The following is an 11,725-nucleotide window of genomic DNA, read 5'->3' as shown; positions in this document are numbered from 1 at the left end:
AAGGCTGATAAGGAGTTGGACAAGAAACACCTTCAAGAGTTTGGAGTCGGGTGAATTGCATCCTGGGGCATCCAAGGAACCTCCCCACGTTCCCTCTGAATCTCTGCCTGTTGATTCTAAGAAAGCCCACAAACAGGTGAGGGGACACAGGACTGTGGAAGGGATGTAGCTCAGTGGCAGAGGGTCTGCTTTCCACGCACAAGGTCCCAGGTTCAAGCCTCAGCATTTCCAGCTAGAGATTGGATCCCAACCCTACTCCGCTTAAAGCCCTGGAGAGCTGCTGCCAGCTAATGTAGGTGGACCAGTAGGCATTTACGGAAGCTTCCAATGCGGGTGGAGGTCCCTCAATAAAGCATAACGAAGACACGGGTTTATTATTCTTGCCATTCATTGGTTCGTGACTCCATTAGTCTGCAAGCTTCCTATATAGAACAGGGAAGTCCTCAAAAAGGTGGGGAAGGGAGATAGGAGAAACTGCAGGTGAATACTGGAGATGAGGATTGTTGCTTAAAGGACGAGGGGGGGGCATGGCAGAAATTCATATCTGCATATGTTAATTTATATACAATGGTAGGAGTTTGGGGAGCTTGGCAGGGGGCTTCTGGTCCATACACATAGTTTTTAAAAGTTGCATTTTAAAAAACAACAACAACAAAAACCATCTGCAGTTGTGAAGAGATGCTACCAGTCAGTGTAGAGAATATTGAGTTAGATGGAGTCAGTAATAAGGCAGCTTCCTGTTTGAGAAGGGCTGTAGCTCAGCAGTAGAGCACCTGATTTGAATGCAGAAGGTCCCAGGGAACATATCCTGTCTGCAGAGCTGGTGCCACTCAGTGTAAACAATGCTGAACTAGATAAGAGCAATGGTCTTACGATGTATAAGGCAGCTTCCAATGGTTCCTGTATTATGTGTACGCACTGTCTCCCTCCCTCCCTCCCTCCTTCTTCCCTGGTGTTTTCTTCCTACCAGCATTCCACACCCATCTCCTTTGTTGCTATGGCGTTCTGTGGCTTGACACGTGACCTGCCTTCTCATCGGTCCACACACAAGTTCCCGGAGCCAGGCTCAACGAATCTGCAAACAAACTCACTTTTGGCACCCACAGAGGTGAAACAGGAGACGGAGGCTGTGCACCGCTGCTTCCCTGAACCAAGGCGACAGCTAAACCTTTCCAAACACCCACAACAGCCACTTGGTTAAACAGAGGCACCGGAAGCCTAGCACATCGTTCCAGCATGAGCCCCAGATCTAATGGGCAACTGTCACTCCCCAGCGACTGTTGCATCTCACCATCATTCTGATTCTGTTGCAGGGACCTTTAAGTCACCACAGAGCCAGAGCAGAGGAGGACAAAGGGGCCTGTCAAGAGAGCTAAGGAGCATGTGGGGACGTTGACCTGACCCACCCAACCTCATTGGCCTTTGGCAGCAGCGATAATTTGGAAAACATGATTCCCGGAGAGAACGTTTGCTGAGAAAGGGCAGGCAAGTCCTCTCCCCCCACACCACCAACTGCACACAAACAGTGTAGCTAGCTAAAGAGCAAAGATCGAAGCACTTCACTCAGAGAAAGCTGTTTTGCATTGCAAGAGAGGACAAGAGCCCAGCCGGGCACTTTTGCAGCAACAGATAGGTGCGCGCTGGTGCATTGCCTGTGGCACCTGTCAGAGGAAGACCCCAATTCTCCTCTAACGTGAATTAAAGGAAAGGTGAATCTCAGGGGTCGTGCCTGCACACACACTCCTGTCCCTGGGAGTGCGGCTTTTGCTGAGGGAGGCCCTGCCAGATTCTGCCTCCACGTTGCAATGGCGCAACAGCATGGCGGCGCTCCAAATCCCGCTGCACTGGGACCCGAACAGGTTCAACTCCTTTTGGCCACAAGTAAAGAAGCCAAGCGGTTTGCCTACTGCCCCTACAGCAACTACCCGGTGGGGGCTGCCCTCCTGACCTCCGATGGGAAGATCTTCTCTGGTAAGTGAAGGAAGACCCTCCTCCATGTGGCAGCCATGCCATGCATCCTTCTACTGAAGTCCCTCTGGCTCACTACTGTCCACTCTGGGTAGCAGTGGCACTCCAAAGCTTCAGACAAGGAACCTTCCCCTGCCCTACCCTTTGGGGATTGGATCTGTGGCCTGGTAGTAATGTATTTGCAGGGTATTTGGTTTAAGTCTGGTTGAAAGATCAAGAACCCTCAGAGCTGGCTGGGGTGGCATGCAGGTCACCCGGTCTTCCCCATTGTGCCGAGGTGCACTGCATTTTTTGCTTAAATCCATGCTGTTATTTCTACATTTGCATCAATGCTCACAATTCGCACCTGCAATTTTGTGTACCCTTGCCTGCCCTCTGTTTTGGCAGCAGGCTTTCAAACAGAAGATGCCTTCAGACAGAGCAATGCCTTCAGTAAAGTAGAACACATGGCCACCCCCCGAAAAGCACATTGCATGCCTCATTTCAGTAATCTTGCAACAGCCCTAGAGACGCGGGTGGCGCTGTGGGTTAAACCACAGAGCCTAGGACTTGCTGATCAGAAGGTTGGCAGTTCGAATCCCCGTGACGGGGTGAGCTCCCGTTGTTCGGTCCCTGCTCCTGCCAACCTAGCAGTTCGAAAGCATGCCAAAGTGCAAGTAGATAAATAGGTACCGCTCCAGCAGGAAGGTAAACGGTGTTTCTGTGTGCTGCTCTGGTTCGCCAGAAGCGGCTTAGTCCTGCTGGCCACATGACCCGGAAGCTGTCTGCGGACAAGCGCCGGCTCCCTCGGCCAATAAGCGAGATGAGTGTCGCAACCCCAGAGTCAGTCACGACTGGACCTAATGGTCAGGGGTCCCTTTACCCTTTACCTTTTACAACAGCCCTATAAAGCAGGGTACCAGTATTACCCCTTATATTGTGGGTGGAAGAGCACTGAGGCTTTGCCGGAATAGCCATCCCGCCGCCTGTTTGATGCTATCGGACTCCCAACTCCCATCAACCCCAGCAAGCATGGCTAATGGTCCAGCTACATGTGAACAGGTTGGTCCGAATGCCTCACTGTGAGTTCTTGGGAGCAGTGAGGTTTGAAATGGGAAATAAACCTACAGTACTGATGATTCATCATCATGTGTTTTGAACCAGAACTTTTCTTCTACAGGGGGTAGCCAGTGTACTGTATAATCAATGAACCAGAACCACTGATATCACTCAGAGTAAAAAGCGAATGAATTTGACAATACTTAATGAGCCAGTTCAAGTTCTAACTGTGGCTTCTATAAGAGGTATCAAAGATAGATTGGCAGAAATGGTATATATATATATATATATATGCTTTCGTAGATTTTCACGGGTACAGGAATGCAGGTTTTGGTGTCTTCGGGTGTCTTCCCGTGTAAGAGTTGGGGTGTCTAGGCGACGTTTCGACGAGGTCTCACTCGTCATCTTCAGGCTGGTGCTTTCGGCTTCTTGTTACTGGAACAGAGCAGGATCTCAGTGTTTGAGTTCCTATAAATACTGTTGAGGGGGTGTGGTGTATAGCCTCCAACGTTCTGGGCAGAGAGGAAGTTCCCAGGTTAGTGTGCCTTTTCTTCTTTTGTTCCTTAATTACTTGAGGGATATCTTGAGTGATTTCTTGAGTGATATTCTGAGTACCACTTAGGTGGGTCATTAGGTGTGGATTAGTTGCTAAAGCTTTCGTGTCTTGACCTCTTGAGCTTGTGAAGAGTTTTTCTGAGAAGATGGCTGTACTGCACTTAGTTGTGCTCTGGCTTGGCTTCGTGTATAGGGGCGAGCTGTGGTTTTGTGCCCTGTGCTAGCCAGATCTGTGTAGGGATTGCAGGGGGGTGCAGCATCCGGAGGTGCCACTATGGTTTGGCTACTGGATGGTGTCTGTAATTTATCTGTGGAGAGGGTCTGGGTTTGGGTCTGGTGTGGTTGATTGGTGATGGAACATCACCACAAGAGAATAATCATGGAAGCCATCGAGATAGAGAAACACCCTCACAACATGAACAAGCGTGACGACACGTCCCGCCTGCCAGACATCTGGAAATTAGCCCTCCCCACAAAAACCGACACCAGAACCAGAGGCACACAGAACGCCATCACCAATCAACCACACCAGACCCAAACCCAGACCCTCTCCACAGATAAATTACAGACACCATCCAGTAGCCAAACCATAGTGGCACCTCCGGATGCTGCACCCCCCTGCAATCCCTACACAGATCTGGCTAGCACAGGGCACAAAACCACAGCTCGCCCCTATACACGAAGCCAAGCCAGAGCACAACTAAGTGCAGTACAGCCATCTTCTCAGAAAAACTCTTCACAAGCTCAAGAGGTCAAGACACGAAAGCTTTAGCAACTAATCCACACCTAATGACCCACCTAAGTGGTACTCAGAATATCACTCAAGAAATCACTCAAGATATCCCTCAAGTAATTAAGGAACAAAAGAAGAAAAGGCACACTAACCTGGGAACTTCCTCTCTGCCCAGAACGTTGGAGGCTATACACCACACCCCCTCAACAGTATTTATAGGAACTCAAACACTGAGATCCTGCTCTGTTCCAGTAACAAGAAGCCGAAAGCACCAGCCTGAAGATGACGAGTGAGACCTCGTCGAAACGTCGCCTAGACACCCCAACTCTTACACGGGAAGACACCCGAAGACACCAAAACCTGCATTCCTGTGCCCGTGAAAATCTACGAAAACATATATATATATATATATATATATATATATATATATATATATATATATATGAATGAAAGATCAGGAAATGGCTCCTTAGTTCCCCAGAACCATTCCCCAGCCCTGGACCCTTAGTGAATTTTTAATTCCTGTCAAACTGACAATGTTCTTTTCCCTCGCAAAAGCTGACCTGCAAGCTCTCCAATTTCATAAGCAATGGAATGTTCTGTGATGCCACAACAGCTCAGCCAATCCATGATGAGGCATTGCTGCCATGAGTACAATATACTATAGATATGGATTCTAAGGCTTCGTCACGAGAGATTTTAACCCATCTTGTGCTTTCTTCAGGTTGCAACATTGAAAATGCATGTTACCCGCTGGGTGTGTGTGCTGAACGTACAGCAATCCAGAAGGCAGTGTCAGAAGGGCATACGAAATTTCGAGCTATAGCTATTATTTGGTAGGTATTATTCCTATCCTGCTTCCTTGGTGAACGAGCAGCCTTGGGAGGATTTGCAGCCTGGAAGGTGGGCTATAAATAATTGCTATCAGCCAGTGGCTTTATATGCACTATACATTTAAAGCAGCGTCTCACCACTTCAAACAGCTATGGCTTTCCCCAAAGAATGCTGGAAACTGTTGCTTATGAAGAGTGCTGAGAGTTATTAGGTGACCCTTATTCCCCCATCAAAGAGCTGCAATTCCCAGAATTCACTAGGAAGAGGGACTGATGATTGAACTACTCTGGGAATTGTTACTCTGGGAAGGGAATAGCTTCCTAACTACTCTCAGCACTAAGCAACAAACTAAAGTTATCAGATTCTTGGGTGGAGGGCAGGGGGGAAAGTCATGACCATTTAAGGTGGTTTGATGTTGCTTTAAATAAGGAATATAGAAGGGGCCAGACAGTTCACTACATACACTGAGTCTTAAATGCTATGGATTTCTTGACCTTCTTTCCCTTCCCCTGGCCTTTTGTTGAGACCTGTGGTGAGAGATCTGGTGGGATAAGAGACCAGGGCTGGAGAAACTCAAGCCCAAGGGCCAAAGGTGTGTCTGTTTGGCCCCCAGGACCCTCCCCACCCCCCTCTCACCTGCTCTGTACCATTCTCAGGTGCTTTCGCATGACAGGTAAAGACACCAAGAAGGTACAATGCAAGAAAATAACATTGGAATGAAAAGTTTTTTCCATAATAAGCAGAATGATGGAATACATGGGTTTCTGTATCTTTTTTTCTAAGAGGTCTAGGGATGGATCTACACAAAGGGGAAAAAACAAAATAAATGAGTCAGAAATTAAATTATTATAACAGAATAAAAAAACCGCTATGGAAAAATCACTTAGATTTTTTTTTGCTCTCCGGTGCCATCTGGTGTTGCAGGTTTATAACACATTCCAAATGCTGTTTGTTGACTAATGTAGCTGAGTCCTAGGCCTAGATCTGACTGTAAGAGCAGTTTGACAATAGAACCAATTTTCTAGAGAGGTGGTGAGCTCCCCTTGCTGGAACCACCTGCTGGAGATGCCCAAGCATTGTGCAGGGGGTGGACTAGATGGCTTTCAATGCCCCCTCTAACTCTGGGTGCCTTCAGATTTGCAAATGGGTTGCTGGGGCATTACAACTGGGTTATGAGCAATAGGCTCCTTTTTGAACCTATCAGATTTTATCCTTCTTTTAATCTGGATTAAACCAGGTTTCCGTGTGGGGCAGGGGGAGATTTGGGCTGGCAATTGATGACACTGTGGTGGTGATATGGATGCTGGAAAAACCTTGTGGTCAGTGGACACCTGTCCGGAAGCCAGCCAACCAGCCACCCAATGATCTTCATTATTTTTTCAACTTGAATCTTTCACCGTATTAGCATATTTTGTAGACAGCCTCCTCTGCTATGAGCGAGACTCCTGAACTCTGCTTTTATTCTGCTCCAACAGCAACAGCCAAGAAACGTTCGCGGTGCCCTGTGGGGCTTGCAGACAAGTGCTCAGAGAGGTAAACAGACCTCTCCTTTAAACCTCATACCCTTCTTTGCCATTGTCACACGAACACACCAGAACCAAAGGACAAGAGATCCCTCCTGTGGAAATGGCTTCCTTCCTTTAGGCCAGAGTGGCATTAAAGCAGTGATGTCCCTCCAGCTGTTGGTGGTCTACAATTCTCTCCTGGTATGCCCCACAGAGGACCTTAAGGTCCAAGAATAACAATAGTTTAGAGGTCCCGGGCCCTAAGGAAGTCAGACTATCCTCCACCAGGGCCAGGGCCTTTTCAGTGATGGCTCCGACCTGGTGGAATGCTCTGTCCCATGAGACTAGGGCCCTTCAGGATTTAACCTCCTTCTGTTTGGCCTGTAAGACAGAGCTATTCTGCCTAGCCTTTAATTTGAATTCAGCCTGATCTTTTATTTCCCTTCTCTTCCTTCCCCTCCCCTTTTATGAAGATCACCCACTCTGAGACCCCACAGCTAATTCTCCCTTGGCCTCTTCGCTGGCCCAAGTAGGACTAATTCAGCCAGCTAGCCCTGGTGATTATCTAATGCTTATTAGATGGATTTCCCCTAAATTGATTTCTGAACTTTGAATTTTATTGTCATTCATGTTTTTATACTGTATTTTATGCTGCTTTTACAATTAAGTGTTTTAAATTCGTTGTTAGCCACCCTGAGCCCGGTTTTTGAACTGGGAAGGGTGGGGTATAAATAATTTATTATTATTATTATTATTATTATTATTATTATTATTATTATTATTATTATAATTCCCATCATCCCTGACCACTGGTCCTGTTAGTTAAGGATGATGGGAGTTGTAGTCCCAAACAGCTGGAGGGACAAGTTTGGCCATCACTGCATTAAAGAGAGGGGGGTTCTTAAAATTGGGGAGAGGGGGCGGGCCTTCTAATATAAATTGTCCCCAAGATTAGAGTCCATACTTAAGAACTAGGAAGTGGCTAATGTCACAACTGGTTTTTAAAAAGGGATCCAAGCTATTCTAGGCCGATTACCTGAATGCCTCCTGTATCAGAGGTGCTATGCTTCTGTGTACCAGGTGTTGAGGGCTACTGCACTCAGGTGCTGCATGTGGTCTTGCCACTGGGGCATCTGGTTGGCCACTGGCAGAACAGGATACTGGGCTAAACGGGCCTTTGAGCTGATCCAGTTTCAAGCTAGCATCCGTCTGTCTTGGGAGACAATGGAAGAGGACACCTGGGGGGGGGGGTAAAGTCTAGCCACTGAAGAATTATGGAGACCAATATGGGAGAGAAATGTTTTTATTGCAAGTTGAGCAGATAAAGACATCCGATTTTGCTGCTACAGGTGCACCATGACGTTTATTCTCCAGCTTCGGTGCTCTTCTTATGCTTTAACTCACTTGTTTCCCAAACTTGCACCCCCAGCTGTTTTTGGACTACAATTCCCATCATCCTTGACCACTGGTCCTGCTAGCTAGGGATGATGGGAGTTGTAGTCCAAAAGCAGCTGAAGACCCAAGTTTGGAAAACTCTGTACTCAGTACACTTTGGGGTAGAAATGCATCAGATTGTGCTATAAGACAACCATCTTGTGGGATTTCTTTTTTTAAACCTTTATCTAGTTCGGCAAACATTGGGAAATCTTCTTGGCCAAGGCAGATGGGACGCACATTCAGAAGACTTTGGAGGACCTGTTGCCTTTGTCCTTTGGACCAGAAGACCTGAAGATGGTCTGAAGAGCACAAGAAACAAGAATCAACCCACAGAGGCTTTGGTGACCTTAATGCTCCCGGCATGATGACAGAGTCCTTTTATATATTTCAAAACTATTGCAGATTCAGATATTCAGTTCAAATGTGATTCCTTTAGCCCATCCTGCACATTCAGGGAGGGAGCTACTTTGGAAGTCATTTGGCTAAGAGCGATATTTATGAAAGCAAGGAATGGTAGAGCATGAGACTCTTAATCGCAGGGTCATGGGTTCGAGCCACACCTTGGGTGAAAGATGGGGTTGGACTAGATGACTCTTGGTGTCCCTTCCAACTTTAGAATTCTATGAAACCCTTTTGCAGCTTAATGCCCTGCTTTACAGAAGTGGCTTCCCCCACGAACTCTCCTCTTAAAAAGGGGATGGCTTCATCTCAATATCTGCATTGCTAGTATGCACTGCTCCAGGTGGAAGACGGAAAGATGCCTTAGAACAAATCAGACCATTGGTCTACCTAGCTCAGAACCGTCTCTACACTGACTGGCTGTGGCTTGCCGAGGCTTCAGACTTTTTCAGCCCTACTTGGAGATGCTGAGGATTGAAACTGGAACCTTCTGCATGCCAAGCAGATGCTCTGCCATAGCTTCTTTAGGAGAAACTATGGTCCTCCTCCAAAATATAAAAAAGATCCCAGTCCTCATGGTTCTCAATAAAGGGTTGATTTAAACAGGAACACAGAAAGCTGCCATTGGTTCATCTAGCTTAGTTTTGTTTCAAGCTCTGTCCCAAGATTTCAGATGGCCCTACCTGGAGATGCCAGGAATTAAACTTGGGACCTTCTAGAAGCAAAGCAGATGCTTCATAGCTGGGGTGCAGCTCTTCCTCAGAAGACGTGGAAGAGGCTGGAGAGGAGGAGGACTTCTACAGCTGGGGGCTCAACCCTTATGTCTAGAATTCTAGACAACCTCTTTTCAAAAAAATGCTCTTTTCTTTTCTCTGTGACACCCCACTCTTTCTTACAAGAATCAGAAGACACTCATGGTCAACAGACTTATGATCTCAAAGCTATGGCACACAAGGAAAAAGGGATGGGGAGGGAGAAATGAAGTGCCCAAGCACCAGCTCTCAAAGCTGGTGTTAAAAGGTGTGCGTCTGAAGCCATATGCATGTCTAGGACTCACGTGACTGAAATCTTTTGCTCCCAATATATATAATTTGATTGATTTTCCCACTTTAACCCATTTATACCAATTATTTCCAGATCAATACAATTTCATTTAAGTGGTTTCCTGCATGCCGTTCTTGACCTGTTTATTTGCTTTTGTCAAGATAATTTTGTGTGTTTTACTTACGTACAGGGACATCCTTGCACCCGTAAAACATGACACAAAAAGAACTGTAATGTAATCATGTGTGCTGTTACATCGGCAATGCTTTTCCCACCAGTATTTCAGTACTGCCCTGGGGTCCAGCATTTTCCAGCCTCCCATAATATGCCTTTTACATATGACTCGTATTCACTTCTGTTTTTGTTGCAATATTAAAAGTGAAACTTGACAAATAACTCCATGCTTGGCTTTATTCAGATACGGTTTGTAAAGAGTCATTATTGCAGGTGTACAGCCTTTTGAGCATTTGGGAAATCAGCACGGGTCGGAGTTCTGAAACATCCAGAGGGCACCAGGTTGGGGAAGGCTGCCGTAATGTGCAATCACTGATGGGAGGAGGCAGGATGGGACAGTGCAGAACAACAGAAGGAAGTGAGCTGCAGAATTAATGTCAGGAATAAAGGTAAAGGGACCCCTGACCATTAGGTCCAGTCATGACCGACTCTGGGGTTGCGTGCTCATCTCGCTTTATTGGCCAAGGGAGCTGGCGTTTGTCCACAGACAGTTTCCGGGTCATGTGGCCAGCATGACTAAGCTGCTTCTGGCAAACCAGAGCAGCGCACGGAAATACCGTTTACCTTCCTGCCGGAGAGGTACCTATTTATCTACTTGCACTTTGATGTGCTTTCGAACTGCTAGGTTGGCAGAAGCAGGGACCGAACAATGGGAGCTCACCCTGTCGCGGGGATTCAAACCGCGACAGGTTTGAATCAAGTCCGAGGCTCTGTGGTTTAACCCACAGCGCCACCCGCATCCCTTCTTAAATTGGAATTCGGGAAGCAGGGAATGCCACCACATGCACAAACCCACAGAACCAGGAGGGTTGAAAGAACAGTAGCTAAGGAATCCTTTTGTTCTTGCCTTTCTAGTAGTGTGGAAATCAAGATTTTGTTCCTCTGTTCCCCACCACCTCTTCTTCATTTGGGCTCGGCTCTTCTTAACTCTTGTTTTTAATTTGCTCCGTTTTTAATTCTCGCACGTGGGAAGAAAGGAGTGGAGCGCTTTCCGTCCCATGAGCAATATTTTCCTGTACAGGTTTGCTGTTTTCGACTCCACAAAATTCTATCAAGGGCAACACAATGAGCTTAATTCTCCAATAATTAAAGACTGTTAGTTACAGGCTGCTCTAAATGTAGCAAGAGAACAAAAGCACCTTCAGCCAGCATTAATTCCATGGCTCCGCTCCAATCAAAACGGAACAAAATTGCTGCGTTTTTGCTACAGTTATGTAACAGAGGAGGGCAACATAATTTAAAGGCGAACAGCCCTTAAGGCGTTACCATCATGAATCCCTGCATGCAGAAATAGGTCAGGCTCCTCATACCTAAGAGACTACTGTCTCCCAAATGTACAGCCTGAATGCATTGAGATATATTGCGGTGGTCTTGTTTGCCATTTTGTTGTTGTTGTTTGCAACTCCCTGCTATGAGAAATCTGCTTGCTCTCTTTCCTTATGGCCTTCCCACCCAAACTGTGGGCCTTCCTGGATAGATATGGCCAGCCACTGGCTTGCTTCACGCACCAAATCTCTCTCTTAAAATCTGTATGGTGCACTCTACACAGAGTACTATTGACTTTTCCCCACCACAGATTAAGGCCAGAAAAATCAACAGGTTAAAATACTCAAAATCTTTTTTTCTCTCTGTGTGTAGGTGCATTCTGCACTAGCTCAACAGTACTCCTGTCCACCACAGCCTAGGAATGATTTGGCACGAGCAGCTGGCACCAATACACAGTATCACATAATGTGCAATAAATCAAATAACCACGGGCAGATTAAGTTAGGAACAGTCAACAGGTTAAAAAAGAAAGAAACCAAGAACACCTTTAAAGCATTCAAAACATACCAATATGTAATATAGGCTGCACTCAGCACATGCTCAACGGCACAAGGACCAATACAAGCACATTAAATGGGGGAGCAATCCTCCCCCCATTTAATGTGCGTGTGTTTCCTTTGTTATTATGTTATACATTTTGTGTTTTTATACT

The 11,725-nt window shown here is 46.5% G+C and overlaps 1 protein-coding gene across 2 annotated transcripts; it reads left to right on the top strand.

Moving 5' to 3' along the window:
• On the top strand, window positions 1-9,909 carry CDA (cytidine deaminase). 2 transcript variants are annotated; one of them, XM_083513360.1, is made up of 5 exons: window positions 1-136; window positions 1,314-1,971; window positions 5,019-5,130; window positions 6,604-6,661; window positions 8,260-9,909. In XM_083513360.1, the coding sequence occupies exons 2-5, from the start codon at window positions 1,806-1,808 to the stop codon at window positions 8,371-8,373; spliced, it is 450 nt and encodes a 149-aa protein (XP_083369486.1). In that variant the 5' UTR covers window positions 1-136; window positions 1,314-1,805; the 3' UTR covers window positions 8,374-9,909. The 2 variants fall into 2 exon arrangements, with proteins under 2 accessions (XP_083369486.1, XP_083369485.1); XM_083513359.1 differs by lacking the exon at window positions 1-136 and having other exon boundaries at window positions 979-1,971.
• Window positions 9,910-11,725: the final 1,816 nt, after the last annotated feature.

The sequence above is a fragment of the Podarcis liolepis genome, assembly GCF_965112155.1.
Source record: "Podarcis liolepis genome assembly, chromosome: 7".
Lineage (NCBI taxonomy): Eukaryota > Metazoa > Chordata > Lepidosauria > Squamata > Lacertidae > Podarcis > Podarcis liolepis.
The sequence above is the reverse complement of the archived record's forward strand: the minus strand, read 5'-3'. Positions and strand labels throughout refer to the sequence as shown.

Excerpts from the sequence above, each read along its gene's own strand:
- CDA (XM_083513360.1), top strand. The coding sequence starts at position 1,806 with ATGGCGCAACAGCATGGCGGCGCTCCAAATCCCGCTGCACTGGGACCC. Across the intron at positions 5,131-6,603 it reads CGAGCTATAGCTATTATTTG|CAACAGCCAAGAAACGTTCG; the intron begins GTAGGTATTATT and ends CTGCTCCAACAG. Across the intron at positions 6,662-8,259 it reads GCAGACAAGTGCTCAGAGAG|TTCGGCAAACATTGGGAAAT; the intron begins GTAAACAGACCT and ends ACCTTTATCTAG.